The following is a 17,638-nucleotide window of genomic DNA, read 5'->3' as shown; positions in this document are numbered from 1 at the left end:
AGTGTATCTCGAGCCGGTTTCTCAAACTTACCTACCCCACCTTTAATGTGAAAATACTCAAATAAAGAACACGTACCCCATTTGTTTGAGTAAATGCATGTAGTTACATTACAACACTTTTGTTTATAACTGTCAACATTGTCATCCCTGCAGCTTCCTCGATTCACCTCTAACTCCGAAACATGAATACAAATGAGCGTAATTCACAAAAGGTTAAACTATTCCTCTAGATCCAACCTACCAATTGTAAATCTCACTTCTGCACTCTCTGTAGCCATGAGCCATAAGGAAGAGCTGGCAATAATGGAATACATCACACTTGTTAACGGTCGTTTAAGAAATTATGGGTGGATAATAAAGTATTTGTCCGCCTAACATTCCCATTATGATTGCTGGCTACAGAAATCTTGCCTCAAACTGGTTCTTCAGATGATTAGTCACGGGAAAAGTGCCAAACCCCCAAATGTATTCTGAATTGATAGTTTGAATTGTAGTGAAGATCCATAACGGAGAGAGAAATGTGATGTTGGTTTTCTGAAAGTAGAGTGCAGCTAGTTGCCAATCCTGATGAATGTTGACTGCGAAGAGGTGTTATTTCATGTTGTGACATCCGTCAGCGCAGTCTCTCAGGTGTGTGTGTGTGTGTGTGTGTGTGTGTGTGTGTGTGTGTGTGTGTGTGTGTGTGTGTGTGTGTGTGAGGCTGACCACTGGCGTAACAAGGTTGTGATTGGCCCCGGTGCAAATATTGTTTTGGGGCCCGCCCCCCCATCCCCCCAAACATAAGCACACACTGATGCGCTCACACACACACGGACATACACAACCACTCCGTTGCGCCACATGTAGGCTATCAACAACAGCCTGCCCTGGTCTCAGACCACCACAGCCTGACAACGGCACAGCGAACTAAGAAGAGGATTAAACCTGTTTCCTTGATGTCTGTCTCTGGGGAATGGGCCGGTAGGCCTACATAGACTGGTAGCTTTTGATCTTGGCGTCGGGGGTCTCAATAGCGCCATAGAATCCCCTATCGGTTGGGGCCCTTGGGGGAACTGTTGGACCACCGCCAGGCACAGCCAAATCCAGCCTCTCCTCCTGGCGGATACAGCTTCACTTGTGGAGCTAGATGGCAATGATGGTGGTGAGGCAGGTGAGCTATTGTTAGCCTCCGGCTCTGGCTGCCGCTGCACGTCAACATTGCTAACGTTAGCGCTCGATTTCGAGGACGATGTATGACAAAAATAATCTAATTTTGTCAGTTTAGCTGTTACATCTCCTTGTTCTCTCTTGTCCTTTCTCTTTTGAGCGCTGCTCTTGTGCTTTGGTTTGCTGTACATTATAAATGCAAGCTATTACATTTTTTATAATGCTGCCGAACTTGGTGCTGCTAGCTACAGTACAGTACAGGTTGATTAAACGGTTCGCTTGTCACGCAAGGTATCACATGTCATGAAAGGGAGCAAGGTCATTGGACAGACAACTTACAAATTAATGTAGGTTGCTTGGTTACTTTGAAGACTGCTTGAACCGGTCAATGCCATTGAATTAAAAAAAATATATATATATATTTGCATGGGCCCCTGGCCGGCTCTGGGCCCCGGTGCGTTGCACCGGCTGCTCCGTCGATAGTTACGCCACTGGTCAGCAGTGAGGAAGTGTTTAGATCTGTTGGTTAAGTAAAAAGAGCAATACTGCAAAGAAAGTCCTCCATTCAAAAAGTAAAGTACAAAAGTAAATACTAATTTAGTAGAATTTCAGAATATTCTATTCTATCATAGGATTATAATTATTGTTGCAATAATGTGTTCATCACTTTAATGTTGCAGCTGGTAAAGTTTGGGCTACTTTAAAGACTTGATATAGTCTATTGCCAGTGTAGTGCAATAGAGGAATAAAGTTGCATACATTGGAACTACTAGTACAAGTACCTAGATATTGTACTCGTTTGGTCGTTGCGTATAGATAGTAGATAATAGTTTACTTACATTCCACCACTGACCATAGCAAATAATGACTTAATAATCATATTTCATTACCAAACATAAAAGGTTGAAATGCAATCAGGAAATCAATACAAAAAATAACAAAGCTTTGTGTCAACTGAGCTGTTATATTATAAAAAAACTGTATAGATTTCAAATACACAGACACACTGAAAAAACAACAGGACACATTAAGAAAGTATTCCGTAATAATATTAACCACGGTGCAAAACGACTTGACTTCTAATATTAGGTATAAATGAGTCATAGCAGCAAAAAATAAAGGTTATAAGTATGCTATTACCTAGCCTCTACATAATTAATGAAGGCAGTCAGTCTTATGTCATGTCTCAGGAGGAGAACATCTTTGATCCTCATCGTGGGAGCATGTTTCTATTTGCAGCTCATAGAATGAATCAGTGTGTTATTAGGTTTATGAAGCCTTGCCATAGTGGAAGAGGACTGTCACAATTAACATAAACATATATTATTTGCATAATGCCTTTCCAGGTCCATCCAGGCGCTATTTAATTGAGAGGCATGGAACCAGGGTCGTCCCTCCCTACAGGAAGATCACGGAAGGAAAGAATCCCCAAGCAATCGAAAATGTTAACTTATTTATGAATTTTTTTTAAGAGACTGTCTTATTAAAGGTGGGGTAGGTCATTTTGGAGAAACCAGCTTGAGTGTGCTAGAATTTGAAAATACACAGCCGGAAAAAATCTCCCACTTCCTTACAGAGCCCCTCCTCCAACACACACGAACGCGCACATGACCAATGAGGGCACGAGATAAGTTTGTGCACAGGTGGAAGGCTGACAGGCAGGTAGGCCATCCAGTTACTTTAGCCGGGCCGGCTAAAATGATTGGTCGTGCTTTTTACAGTATTACGGCTTCCACAGATGACATTTTTTTATGGATTTTTTGTCAAAGCACTTAAGATATTCATTGCTATCGGGATGTTAAGAGCATTCCATGGAATATAACATAAAGTGTATCTCGAGCCGGTTTCTCAAACTTACCTACCCCACCTTTAAATAGAGCTCTTATGACAAAAAACATGTTAACTGCAAGCACATGTGTACTTAACTGTGTCTAAAATCCCTCTGACGTGCAAATATTTCCAACAGTCCGTAAAGGCAGCATGCTCCAGGGCAGCATGACTTGTCTACGCAGCATGCAGTGGTGCTGAGCTCCTACAGAACAGACCATTTGGTCCAACCATTTGAACATAAATAAATAAAAAGCTTTAATTATAAAAAGAAATCACACGAGATGCAGCTCAGTTTTTATGCTTTTGTTCACACCTACGTTTGGTCACTAATGTGTGTTGAGGACTGAGGCCAAATATTGAGCTATTTTGGAATCGTTTGAGGAGCAAAAACCAAAAACCATTTTGAAATGGTTTTAATGTGTCTCTATCGCGGTGAATTCTGGGCATTTCTCTCTATACCCTCCATGGTCCTCCCAACTTCTCCCAGCTGCGTCAAGCTCGCGCACGTGATGCCCAGTGTTACCGGAAGATAAGGGTTGTGTGTCCACAATGAAGTACATGAGGGCAGAGGTTCTCAATAGTAGTTTATTATTTTACAGTCGAGGCCCCTTTCAAGACGGAAAATATGACTTTAATGCATGTGTTTGAACTCAAACTTGACCATCCCTACAATAATAAAAACTATGTAATTTACTTTAGTTAAATTAGTCGCAAGCAATACATGATGCCCAGTGTTACCGCATAGGTGCGCCGCATATTTTTAAAACAAAAATATTAAAGGCAAATCCAGAGAAAACGTATAATTTCAACTTTCAGAATATTTTTAAATAATAATTTAATAATAGTTAATACATATTTTAGATTTAAAAAATAGCAATCTTCAAAGCATAAAACAGTTTGGGGAATAAAAGACATCACGATCATTTAAACAATTGAATTCCCCCACTCCACTGTGAGAAAACACGGTTTTATGGGAGTCAACAAAGGATGACACTAAACATATTGAAACTACACTCTCTGACACATTAAAATGATTTTGAAATAGTGTGAGAAACTTGTGTAAATGTCCATCTTGTTAAGTTTTCTGTTTACCGAATCCAGAACTAGGCGGTAATTTGAAAATCCTAACCGGAAGCAGCATGCTACCGTGTTGTCCCGCTTGATCCCGGTAGATGCCGCTTCACCCCCTCCATTCATTTCATTCGCACACACAGTCGCATCCCAGCAGCGCCCTCCCCTCCTGTTTCTCTCCGCCTGGAAAGATGGCTGCTCCGGTGCTGCTGAGAAGCTCCGGCCCGCCGCTCTGCCCGAGCTTCGCGGAGGTCTGTTCGTTCCTGGAGCGGTACGGAGCAGTGCTGGACCTGCCCGAGATGACTTTCCCGCAGATGGAGAGATATCTGCGGGACACAACGACAGGTGAGAGATCGGTGGTGGGGCGAAGTAGTGGTAGAAAGCTGCGACACTTGAAACCGAAGGAGAAGGGGTCCACCACCATCACCATCACCACCGTGATGAGGAGGATGTGGAAAATGTAGATAGTGCCCCCCCGGCAGGCACCATTAGATCAGCGAGCAGCTACGCTCTGTGGCACCTTTTGGCCCGGGTCAGACTCAGTTTTCCTCGAAAGAGAACCAGTTTTTGTCCAAGTTTCTGAGTAAATATTTGGACAGAGACAACGCAGACTGCTAACACACAGCTAACCCAATCCACATCCCAAACACTCAGGGCTATGTTGTGCTACAGTCAGGGATACAGGCGGAAGTAAAACAGTTTTGCTAGCTATCCCCGTGGGTTTAGTTGGAGTCAAGTGACAGATCGTCGATAATGTTGTGTATTGATCAGTGAACGCTGGACGGTGTGGGAGCCATGATGCAGCACTGCCTAGTGACCACACACAGACACAGCTAGCTGCGGAGGGTTGTCAGGTGTTATTTCCCCCCGGCCTTGCCTCACAGGCAGTCGGACTGGACGTCATTATTGTGCTGGTAGTGATACTTCTTCAATTGGATCTGTCTTTTAAGACGGCTGCCAGAACTGAGCCACAGCTGAACACAGGGGATGTTATTTTTGAGGCATTGGTGGAGAGGCTGTCAAGTGTGCGCATGCGCAATGGTGACTGGCTACTGGCTAACTAGTTAGCATCGATGAGTTCGTCAACTTTTAGCCAAAGTACAACACGGAGCCCTTCAGTTAACTGAGGACGTGATTGAGGATAAGACGGAGATGCCTGAGGCGTGTAGTTGTGATGTGTGTGTCTCTACAAACCGTGTTAGCCCTCACAGCGGGACAGTTTTCAGTTACCGTTAGTTATGTTGCTTAACGTAAGCCCTCACTTTCCATAACGTTACAGCATTAAGTCAGACATAGTTGCTAACATTCTTTAGTGAGCTACAATAATCACATTACGTTCTAGACTCTGGTCTGATTAACTGCGTTTTCTCCTGACACTGAATTGTTGTCTTTTTTTTAGCCTAGAAAACGTGCGCTACAGAGAGAACTGGAATTTCCTGTAAATTCATGGTATCCTAACAGCCTCACACAGACCACACAGTGAGGTTGTTGATGCAATGCTCCGAGGCTGTGATTTTAGTTATTGACCTGGTAATAAATGCCAGTTGTTTACAGTATCATGACAATAATAACCAGGACATGCATAATGACACAACTATTTCTTTCATCTTGAAAAAAATATATAGCAGAATAGCTCAAATAAATAATGAAGACAAATGAATGGGGTGTGAGGGGTCTTCTAAAATGAAATGTCACTAAGTACAATCCCCAAATCTCCTGCAGAGTAGAGAGTACTTTAAAGCGATGAGGTTCATGTTAATGTCAGGCTTTTTCTTTAGGCATTTCATCTTATCAATAAATCATTCACCAGGAAACAAATGTTTCTAATAAAATATATTTTTGAATCTGCCAAAATGTAAAATAAATCATTTTAGTTGGCATTATTTAAAGAGTTATTAAAAAGGGAAGGAATTATAATCTTTTTTCGGAAGTGGGACAAATGACCCTGATGGGTTGATTTATTGATACCTGGACAATTATCATTTTATAAAACAATTACAAACTATTTGCATTTATTTTAACAAAACTACCTACAGTGTACATGGCAGAGTGATACATGTTTACCTGGAAATGAAACATTTAGCTGTGAGATCCTGTGCACAGTAAACCTTTGTTGACCCAGCATCACACTCATGAGCCACCAGCTATATAAATGATACTTATAATGCACAAAAAGTAAATAAAGACAGTGTCAGTGCAGAGAACACATGGGCAAAAGTGTCTGTTTGTAATGCTTATCCCAAAGCTTTTATAAAGCACTGATAAACTGGCTGATAAGCGCTCAAAGATTACAGTACGACATAAGGGCTTTGAGTCTGTAAGAACACCCGCTGTCATGATAGGAATCATACAGAGTGTCAAATTCCTTTTTATCCATTCATCACTGGATTACTGTTTTCCAAAAACTGCTGAAAGAAATAAAAATAAAAAAAGTCTAATAAGTGTTACTGTTGAATCTGTTGTTACAAATCTGATTTTCATCATAAGAAGTATTTAGAATCCAGAACCAAGTTAAAGATGAAATCACTTACTTTCTCTTTGGTTATGAGCGTGGTTACATACCTCATAAAAGAAATGCACAGTATTATGTTTCTAATCATCCTGTGTGTTTCCAGTTCCTAAACCCCTGGTGGAGCTCCACGTGAAGCTGCTCAGAAAACTGGGGAGGTCTGTGACCACTGACCGCTGGGAGAAATACCTGGCTAAGGTGAGGCGTTGGTGTGTGTGTGTGTGTGTGTACGGAGTTTAGCTTTAGATTTACAACTGCACTTGACATGATTAAACAGGTTCAGCCATCAGTGAGGGAGCTGTCTCTGATGGAGGGTGCTTGCTGCATCTTAAAGGGATAGCTGAGATGTTTTGAAGTGGGGTTGAATGAGCTAAATATCCTCAGTCAGAGATTAGCTAGAGATTAGCTAGAGTAACCTGCGATCCGAACGACCCCAGTTTGGAGAAGCAGACAGGAATACCAGCACAGAAGATAAGACATGTTGTGCTTTTCACCGTTTCCCCTTGCCTTCAGATGTCCCTTTTGGACATATTTCTTTATTAGCGGTTAATCAAATAACAAGTCAAGTAAATACATCTGGAGTTTTGCTCACTCAACAAACTACCCACTTTCACTTCAGCTCATAAAGTTGCCCTTGAAAAGAAACACAAATGTAGAACCCTGTACCCTGTCTGCTTCACCAAAGAGGAGATCAACATTTACTGTATGTAAATACACCCCCACTTCAAAACATCTAAACTATCCCTCTCAAGTTTCCTTACCTGTGACCACAGCCTACAACTAAAGTAGTTGTGTAGGAAGGATAGAGTGTTTGTTTGTGGAGATGGAATGCAGTTATTATAGGAAGATAACAAATGTGTATTTTGTACAGAAACTGTATGCAAGTAAATTGAACATCCACCTAACTGTAGAGCCTTGCTGCAGTGGTCAACAGATGGAGACTTGAGAGATGAAACAGATCCTGTGTTCCGCCCTGTCCGTACTGACCATACCCTAACCATACCCTAACCATATCCTTACCGTGTGTTCCTGTAGGTGTGCCAGGAGCTGAACAGCACCTGGGCCTGGGAGCTGGAACAGAAGGGCTACCAGGAGATGTCCATGGAGTGCAAGTCATGCATCCTAAAAGTATGACATTCCTGGTTTTTAGTCAATGCAACAAGTGTAACTAAAAGTCTAAACATCTGCAGTCAATGCAATAACACATTGATGTCCTCCACCTTCTCTCCATCAGTATCTCTGCGAGTGTCAGTTTGATGACAACCTGAAGTTCAAGATGGCGATCAATGAGGAGGACCCAGAGAAGATGCGCCTCCAGCCGATAGGCCGGGACCAGCAGGGCCTGATGTACTGGCTGCAGCTGGACCCTGAGCAGAACATCCGCCTGTACACGGAGGAGCAGGACGACCTGGACGGCTCCACCTGGAAGTGCATCGTCAGGTATCACTGTCTCACATGTCTCAGGCTGCACGCACAGCTATACTTACTTTTTTCGCAATTATAATAAAAAAAAAAACGATATCTAAACATCTATTTACAAATTCTCCCACAACTTGTGCAGTAATACCCAGGTCTCATGCAGTCGTACGTCTCACTCACTTGGTTCACAAGTTACTTGAAAAAAACTTCCACATAAACTCTAACTCTAGGTCTCTTGATGTTCGTGGCCACCATTTACTTAAATTCATCAAGTTTCTCAATTTTTTGATTCTTTGAGAGAAAGACAAAGTTGAGTCATTTATGTAAAATGTGTTATTTTTGGAGTGACGTCTAAAGTTGGTGAAGTAATCTGCACTGTTATATGAAGTATTCCTTTAAGGCCATCTTAAAGCAGTCTCCTCACACTGTGCAGCGTCATGTCACATCCTGCTGCCCTGTTGTTATCTTTTTTGAGCCGCTTGTCCAAACTGTGTTCTCAGGAACCGCACCGACCTGGCGGAGGCTTTGGAGCTGCTAAAGGGCCAGGTTGAACCCAAACAGAGTCAGGACCAGGACCAGAACCAGGACCTGGATAGGAGCGCCAGCCCCACACAGACAGGTGCAGGTGAATGAGGAGATATTACTTGTTTAGATCATAGGAGTATTACTGAGAGAGAATATATAAAGTTGTTACCAAAAGGGTTTTCTCCTCTCCTCCATGTTAGCCAAAACCCTGTTGAGATGTGCGTGTGTATACAGCAGTTAAGAGTTCAAAGTGAAATGAATGTGTGTCTGCCATTTCATTCAGGTGAACACAATTACATATTGTTGTCCTTGGCCCGTGCTACACCCTTTTACAGAGTTTCCCGAAATGTGCTGCAGTAGTTTCTTCATAATCCTGCTGACAAACACATGACCTCCTCCAATGACTGAAATCACATTTAGGCAGGGAATACTGATGTGTGTGTGTGTGTGTGTGTGTGTGTGTGTGTGTGTGTGTGTGTGTGTGTGTGTGTGTGTGTGTGTGTGTGTGTGTGTGTGTGTGTGTGTGTGTGTGTGTGTGTGTGTGTGTGTGTGTGTGTGTGTGTGTGTGTGTGTGTGTGTGTGTGTGTGTGTGTGTGTGTGTTGTGTGTGTGTGTGTGTGTGTGTGTGTGTGTGTGTGTGTGTGTGTGTTGTGTGTGTGTGTGTGTGTGTGTGTGTGTGTGTGTGTGTGTGTGTGTGTGTGTGTGTGTGTGTGTGTGTGTGTGTGTGTGTGTGTGTGTGTGTGTGTGTGTGTGTGTGTGTGTGTGTGTGTGTGTGTGTGTGTGTGTGTGTGTGTGTGTGTGTGTGTGTGTGTGTGTGTTTCAGTTGGTGAGGCTGCTGGAAGCACCCTGACCCCAGAGGAACACACTGACCTTGTAAAGGCAGAGGAACACCTAACAGAAGGTACCTGGATCAAGTCTCTCTGTTCACCTGTATGCTTTGTTTCAGGAGGAATAGAACATTGTCTTTAATGGTACTCTATCCCTCTCTGGCTGTCGTTACGCTTGTTAATGTGTTCTCTTCTCTGTGTGCAGTGATAAAGCTGGAGCACCCCCAGCTGGGGAACACTGAGGTGAAGGAAGAGAAGACAGAACACATATCATCACCTGTCTTTGACAACCGCGTGAGCACCATAACCACCGTCATCAAATCAGAATCCAGGGACACTGACAATCCAAAAAATGCTGTGTCGGTTGTCATGGCACCAGGTGCGACTGTGACAAAGCAGGAAGTTAACAAGGAGGAGGAAGTGGAGCGGGCTGTGGTCACTCGCAGCGAGCAGGCCAAGATACCACTGAAGAAGAGGGAGCTGAAGCTGGCGGAGAGCTTCAGTAACCACCTGAAGAACAGCAGCATCATCGTGTGCAACCCCTCCGTCATCCAGGCCAAGGAGGGGAAGCTGCCTGCTGCCCCCCCCCCCCTCGCAGCAGCTCCTGGTCACTGCATCAAGTCCAGAACTGAGCAACGGAAGGGCCCCTATGCCCCCGCCCCACAAAGAGGGTCACAATGGAGTCATAGGGGTCATAGGTCAGGTCGGCGTTATAGGTCATGTAGGAGTCATCCGCAGCCCGCTGGAGCGCCATAGAGCCTCCGGGGCTGAGCAGCAGGAACTAAACGGGCCCAGTTCAGACCAGCGGGGGGGGGGAAGACAGGGAGGTGAGCCGGCAGTCAGTGCTGGTGAGGAAGGGGGCTGCTGAGGGGGAGACGATGACAGCAGCAGCCAGCGCTCCTCCTCCTGCTCCTGCTCCTGCTCCTGCAGCCATGGACACTCAGACAACCAGGAACCCGCCGCTGCCATCCCTGAAATGTGTTCCTCTGCCTGACGCTGCAGAGAGCCCCTCCTCACTGTCCCTGCCCTCAGAGGACCCTCAGGGACACACTGCAGAGGACCAGGGTCAACAAGTAACTGAGGAGCAGCTACACAGGGAGAGGAAGACTGGACACAGCAGTGAGGAGAGGGAGGAGAGGGAGGGGGGGGGTGTGTCTGGATGCCCTGTGGAAGAAGGAGGGAGTAAAGATGACCAGGACAAAAGTCAAAGCTCTTTAGCAAAGGTGGAGGCAGAGCCCGAGAGCATCTCTCACACTCTGAGAACAGTTGACCAGGAGGAGAAAAAGGAGCAGCAGGGAGGGGGGGTCAATTGTGGGTCGGCTGCCCAGGTCAGGGTGAAGGACACTGGGCTTGCATCAGGGGAGAGGCAGGGTCCCCTGGAGGAAGCCTCCTCTGAGCTCCAGAAAGAAGGAATCAGGCTGAAAATCAAGATCCCCCCCCATCGCAGGAGCAAGCTGAGGGGGAAAGGGGGAAAGGAGGGGCAGAAAGAGAGGGAGGAGGAGGAGGTGCAAGATGAAGGGAGGATGCTCAGGAGATCCTCCAGGATCTGCAGGTACGTGTTGAATACCCTCCATAAAGGTGTGGGTTTGATTAGAGGGGTGGTCCGACCTGATGGATGCCATTTCCTGTCTGTCTTAGAGCTATACATATAATACAGCTTACCCAGCTGTTCTTAAAGGTAAAAGCTGTTGTTCACAAAAGTCTGTATGTTCCAGTATCTATGAACCTCATGTCTGCCCCCCCCCACTGAGAGCGGGTTACATACATGTGTTGCTTTCTTTTGATATAGCACATTCCGGTCACTAGCGACCCCTTCCTAAATCTCCAGAATGAACTTGCTGCTTGTTTTCTGTATCAGATGCAACTAGTTTGATTTTGACAATAAATTCAGTCCATCTCTACTTTTCTTCTTGAAGATCATCTGCTTTGCCAAACTGCAGGCCAAGCTCCAAGGCTGAGGAGAGCCAGAGAAAGAAACCTACAAAAACACAGGCACTCTCTAACAGAATGAGGGAGGAAGGGGGGGAGGAGGAGGAAGAGGAGGAAGATGAAGAGGAGCAGAGCTTAACGACAAAGAAAGACGGAAAAAAGGAACCCGTTGGGCAAATAAGGAAACGACGGGTAATTGTGTTCGTGTGCTTTGTGAGAATGAACATCTACTTGGGGTTTCTTTGCTCGGTTTTCATTTGTTTAATTCTCTCTCTCATGTTCAGGGTAAACGGAGGCACCGGCGCCCCCGCTGGTCCAACACCCGTGTTAAGAAACGCAAAGTGAACGAGGGAGAGGAGGTGGAGGACAGAGGGAGGGAACGAGGAGAGGGGGAGAGTGAAGAAGGGAGCGATTCTGAGGAATTGTGTAAATCAGAGGAGCTTCCCAGTGAGGACGCCTGCAGTCACTGCGGACTGCCCAACCACCCGGAACTGGTGAGGGGGTCTCAGAGTCTCAGAGGGGGTCTCAGAGGGGGTCACAGAGTCTCAGAGGGAGTCTCAGAGGGGGTCACAGAGGGGGTCACAGAGTCTCAGAGGGAGTCTCAGAGGGGGTCACAGAGGGGGTCACAGAGTCTCAGAGGGAGTCTCAGAGGGGGTCACAGAGGGGGTCTCAGAGTCTCAGAGGGGGTCTCAGAGGGGGTCACAGAGTCTCAGAGGGAGTCTCAGAGGGGGTCACAGAGGGGGTCTCAGAGGGGGTCACAGAGGGAGTCACAGAGGGGGTCTCAGAGGGGGTCTCAGAGGGGGTCACAGAGGGAGTCACAGAGGGGGTCTCAGAGGGGGTCTCAGAGGGAGTCTCAGAGGGGGTCTCAGAGGGAGTCACAGAGGGGGTCACAGAGGGGGTCTCAGAGGGGGTCACAGAGGGAGTCACAGAGGGGGTCTCAGAGGGGGTCTCAGAGGGAGTCTCAGAGGGAGTCTCAGAGGGGGTCTCAGAGGGAGTCACAGAGTCTCAGAGGGAGTCACAGAGGGAGTCTCAAGAGGGGGTCTCAGAGGGGGTCTCAGAGGGAGTCACAGAGTCTCAGAGGGGGTCACAGAGTCTCAGAGGGAGTCTCAGAGGGGGTCTCAGAGGGAGTCACAGAGTCTCAGAGGGGGTCACAGAGTCTCAGAGGGAGTCTCAGAGGGGGTCTCAGAGGGAGTCTCAAGAGGGGGTCTCAGAGGGAGTCTCAGAGGGAGTCTCAGAGGGGGTCTCAGAGGGGGTCTCAGAGGGAGTCACAGAGGGAGTCTCAGAGGGGGTCTCAGAGGGAGTCACAGAGTCTCAGAGGGGGTCTCAGAGGGAGTCTCAAGAGGGGGTCTCAGAGGGGGTCACAGAGGGAGTCTCAAGAGGGGGTCTCAGAGGGGGTCTCAGAGGGAGTCACAGAGTCTCAGAGGGGGTCTCAGAGGGAGTCACAGAGTCTCAGAGGGGGTCACAGAGTCTCAGAGGGGGTCTCAGAGGGGGTCTCAGAGGGGGTCTCAGAGGGAGTCACAGAGTCTCAAGAGGGGGTCTCAGAGGGAGTCTCAGAGGGGGTCACAGAGTCTCAGAGGGGGTCTCAGAGGGGGTCACAGAGTCTCAGAGGGGGTCTCAGAGGGGGTCTCAGAGGGGGTCTCAGAGGGAGTCACAGAGGGAGTCACAGAGTCTCAGAGGGGGTCTCAGAGGGGGTCTCAGAGGGAGTCACAGAGGGAGTCACAGAGTCTCAGAGGGGGTCTCAGAGGGGGTCTCAGAGGGAGTCACAGAGGGAGTCACAGAGTCTCAGAGGGGGTCTCAGAGGGAGTCACAGAGTCTCAGAGGGGGTCTCAGAGGGGGTCTCAGAGGGGGTCTCAGAGGGAGTCACAGAGGGAGTCACAGAGTCTCAGAGGGGGTCTCAGAGGGGGTCACAGAGTCTCAGAGGGGGTCTCAGAGGGGGTCTCAGAGGGGGTCACAGAGTCTCAGAGGGGGTCTCAGAGGGGGTCTCAAGAGGGGGTCTCAGAGGGAGTCACAGAGGGAGTCTCAAGAGGGGGTCTCAGAGGGAGTCACAGAGGGAGTCTCAGAGGGGGTCTCAAAGGGAGTCTCAGAGGGAGTCTCAGAGGGGGTCTCAGAGGGAGTCACAGAGGGAGTCACAGAGTCTCAGAGGGGGTCTCAGAGGGAGTCTCAGAGGGAGTCACAGAGGGAGTCACAGAGGGAGTCTCAGAGGGGGTCTCAGAGGGAGTCTCAGAGGGGGTCTTAGAGGGAGTCACAGAGGGAGTCACAGAGTCACAGAGGGGGTCTCAGAGGGGGTCTCAGAGGGAGTCACAGAGGGAGTCACAGAGTCTCAGAGGGGGTCTCAGAGGGAGTCACAGAGTCTCAGAGGGGGTCTCAGAGGGAGTCTCAGAGGGGGTCTCAGAGGGAGTCTCAGAGGGAGTCTCAGAGGGGGTCTCAGAGGGGTCTCAGAGGGAGTCTCAGAGGGAGTCTCAGAGGGGGTCTCAGAGGGGGTCACAGAGGGAGTCTCAAGAGGGGGTCACAGAGGGGGTCACAGAGGGGGTCTCAGAGGGGGTCACAGAGGGGGTCACAGAGGGGGTCACAGAGTCTCAGAGGGGGTCTCAGAGGGGGTCACAGAGGGGGTCTCAGAGGGGGTCACAGAGTCTCAGAGGGAGTTCAGTGTCACAGTAGTGAGGCCCTGTGCTTTGCATAGAGAGAACACGTTGTAAAACTGCATGAAACGATATGTAACACTATAAATACACAAGGGGCCTGTTGACTGGAGTTTCTAATCCCTGTCTATAAAGAAGACCAACATGAAAAGCCTGAACAATAATGAATTTGCAATAAGCAGATCCAGCAAATTGTCACATTGGACAGGCTGTCAACAGAAGAAGTCAGCCATCTTTTCTGGATATATGATGATGGATCATGAAGGGTTGGATCCAGGGTTACTTCCAGCACTGGCTCCAGTGTTATTAGGCCGTGTGAAGGCCTGGCTGTTTGTTCTTCAACAAAGTAAAATAGGAAATTGAAATGAATTCAAATCCAATTTGAATCCAATCCATAGTCATTTGCTACACATGTCTACAGCACCACACACAGTGAAATGTAGCCGCATCATTTACCCATCATAGAATTAAGAGTAGTTTATATAGTGGTTTATATCAATTCAAAGAGTTGTCCCTGAGTGTGTGTATATATATATAACTATATATATATATAGTAATTATATACTATATATATATATACTATATAGTATATATATAATATATATATATACTATATATTATCTATCATTATATATATGATAATATATATATGTGTGTGTGTGTGTGTGTGTGTCCTCAGATCCTGCTGTGTGACTCCTGTGACAGTGGGTACCACACCGCTTGTCTGCGGCCGCCGCTCATGTTGATTCCAGACGGACAGTGGTTCTGTCCACCCTGCCAACATGTAAGTGTGTGTGTGTGTGTGTGTGTGTGTGTGTGTGTGTGTGTGTGTGTGTGTGTGTGTGTGTGTGTGTGTGTGTGTGTCGATGTGTGTGTGTGTGGTGTGTGGTGTGAGTGTGTGTGTGTGTCGTGTGTGGTGTGTGTGTGTGTGTGTGTGTGTGTGTGTGTGTGTGTGTGTGTGTGTGTGTGTGTGTGTGTGTGTGTGTGTGTGTGTGTGTGTGTGTGTGTGTGTGTGTGTGTGTGTGTGTGTGTGTGTGTGTGTGTGTGTGTGTGTGTGATGTTTTTGATTATTGATCAGGTTTTGGTGGTTTATGAATTCCGTGAAAGTTTCTCTCTCTCTTGCACTCTCTCTCTCTCTCTCTTACACTCTCTCTCTCTCTTACACTCTCTCTCTCTCTCTCTCTTACACTCTCTCTCTCTTACACTCTCTCTCTCTCTCTCTCTCTCTCTCTCTCTCTTACACTCTCTCTCTCTTACACTCTTACACTCTCTCTCTCTCTCACACTCTCTCCCAACCCTGTGTACTTCTTTGCACTAAGCCAGTTGCTCAAACAGACAAGCCTGTTTACAGTTGTCGGCGAAATGCCGCTCCTCTGTCTTCATGTTCAGTCAAAGCATGAGACTGAAGTTCCCACTGTGGGTCAAAATAATGTGCTGTGATGTGCAGTCGACACGTTGGATGCGATATCTAACGCAGCCCCTCGTCCTCCACGATGTTAAGCTGTAGCCACCCATTTAGCTATCGCTGTTGTTGTCCAGGCGTGTCCCCGACAAATGCTCAAGCGTGGTCTGCCGCAAGCGAGCGGCAGGAGCGGGGCTGTCGGCATCAGCTGTGAGCTTGGCTTGCTGTTTAAAACACCTTTTTTTTGTATCCATATCTCTCGCTAGAATCTCCCACCATCCAACTAACAACAACAACAACGTCAAGCCTTTGGGCTCTGAAACTACGGGGCGGGCCGAGGACAAATACACATGCGTTAATCACACATTAAAATAATTAGTGGCGTTATTAACGCGTTAACTTGACAGCCCTAATTAAAAGGTTCCGTCCATAGATACACTCTCCAGCCCGTCTTAAGACACTGAGCCTTTAAACAAACTGTCCGGACCCCCATACGGTTGTGATGTGTCTGCACCAGATATACAGGTATATGTGTATATGAAAGTATATGTGTGCAGCTGTGGAATGACAGCAGAGTGCACAGATACACACACCGTCCAATCAGAGCGGGCTGTTTTTGGGTGACATGCTAAAACTTCAAACTGAGGGGGGAACACTTGTATATTCAGACGCAGAGTATCAGAAAATAACATGTGCTTTGAACATAAAAGCATTTAAAGATGTTCTAGTAAAAACTCAAGTATGTATTTCAGTTTCTGATGATTAGACTAAGAACTGATTGTTCGTTTTGCTTTCATATTGACATGAGGCTGAGGTTTTCCATACAGTACCTACACAACGTCATTTACATACCCATGTAGTACATAGACAATACAACACAAGAACTACACTACTAAGCTATATTAGCTTAGCTATGTTGAAATTAATTTAACAAATGACAACAACGTGCTCAAATACTTCATGCTTTCAAATAAATTAGGAAATATTTTCATCAAATAACAACCAAATCATATTTTAATTTTGAACAGACATTCAATGCCAGCTTTCAGAAAGTAATCAAGTCGGTGCTTAGGAACACATTCCAGTGGTATTAAAGAGTGCTGATGTTCACTAACACACCAGACGCTTTCCAGCATTTCATTTGTTTTCATTTGTTTCCCTCCCTGCAGAAGCTGCTGTGTGAGAAGCTGGAGGAGCATCTGCTGAACCTGGACAGTGCTCTGAAGAAAAGAGAGAGAGCAGAGAGGAGGTACACACACACACACACGCACGCACGCATGCACACACACACACACGCACACGCACACACACACAGTAGCTACAGTGTAGATATGTCAATGAGAATCTGAAGTACCAGGCTCCTCCCACAATGCAACATAGTATATATAAGATATAAAACAATACCAATAGTGCAAGAAGAAACAGAGTAGAATAAAGTAGTGCAAGATTAGGTTTAAGAGCGATATGCAAGTCATGCAGAAGAAGTAAACTATATACAGTACAGGTCACGAGAATGTAAGAGTAAAACATAAATGCAGGACTCTATATACATGTTAATAGAATAGGATAAACACAAACAGAATGTAAAATAATATACTGTTAATTGTAGTTATAAGTGTTAAAGTGAACATGGTGTGTGTCTCCCTGTGTCCAGGAGGGAGCGTCTGGTGTACGTGGGGATCAGTGTGGAGAACATCATCCCTGTGAGTAATGTCCAGCACGTCATCTTGTCTTCTGTAATGTCCAATATTTGACACTAACATTTAAATAGTCCGGCAGTGGCTCAGTCAGTAGGGGCTTGGACTGGGAGCCGTAGGGTTGCCGGTTCAAGTCCCCGACCAGACCTAAAATATGGAGTGTGGACTGCTACTTGGAGAGGTCCCAGTTCACCTCCTGCCCTGCCGTGGTGCCCTTGAGCAAGGCACCGGACACCCCCCTTCCCCCCCACTCCCATTGCTCCCCGGGCAGCTGCACTGCTCCTAGTACTAGACTCCTGGCACTAGGATGGGTTAAATGCAGAGGCCAACTTTCACTGTGTGTGCTGTGTGCTCTGCACGTGAGACCATTAAAGAGGGTTTCATCCCTCCCCATTCTATTCTAAATATGAAGATTCACTTTGGAGTTGCTAACATTCAGAATTTTCAGTTATCACAATGAAGCTGGCTATTGAAACTAACACATTATGACACAGTCTAATGTCTTAGAACAAACTGACCTGACATGGTGCCCATCTGTTTGATGTCAAATATATACGAGCCCTTATTAAACAGATCAAGATTAAAACTGTTCTTGACTGTTCAGGAGGGGGATGAGGTGGAAGAGGAGAAGACCACAAAGAAGAA

At 46.5% G+C, this 17,638-nt stretch overlaps 1 protein-coding gene across 1 annotated transcript in view; it reads left to right on the top strand.

Moving 5' to 3' along the window:
• Positions 1–4,154: 4,154 nt before the first annotated feature.
• The window catches only part of rsf1a (remodeling and spacing factor 1a), a 17,768-nt gene continuing 4,284 nt past the window's right edge, over positions 4,155–17,638 (top strand). The window contains 15 exon segments of the mRNA XM_034132768.1: positions 4,155–4,392; positions 6,663–6,754; positions 7,592–7,684; positions 7,791–7,996; positions 8,476–8,600; positions 9,323–9,400; positions 9,532–9,901; positions 9,903–10,139; positions 10,141–10,878; positions 11,243–11,447; positions 11,540–11,749; positions 14,574–14,678; positions 16,466–16,545; positions 16,951–16,999; positions 17,598–17,638. The exon segment at positions 17,598–17,638 is cut by the window's right edge and continues 66 nt beyond it. Of these exon segments, the coding sequence (XP_033988659.1) occupies positions 4,239–4,392; positions 6,663–6,754; positions 7,592–7,684; positions 7,791–7,996; positions 8,476–8,600; positions 9,323–9,400; positions 9,532–9,901; positions 9,903–10,139; positions 10,141–10,878; positions 11,243–11,447; positions 11,540–11,749; positions 14,574–14,678; positions 16,466–16,545; positions 16,951–16,999; positions 17,598–17,638 (2,783 nt within the window). The 5' untranslated portion in view covers positions 4,155–4,238.

Source organism: Trematomus bernacchii, unplaced genomic scaffold (assembly GCF_902827165.1).
Source record: "Trematomus bernacchii unplaced genomic scaffold, fTreBer1.1, whole genome shotgun sequence".
NCBI classification, from domain to species: domain Eukaryota; kingdom Metazoa; phylum Chordata; class Actinopteri; order Perciformes; family Nototheniidae; genus Trematomus; species Trematomus bernacchii.
Note: the sequence above shows the minus strand (reverse complement) of the source record. Positions and strands in the feature narration are given on the sequence as shown.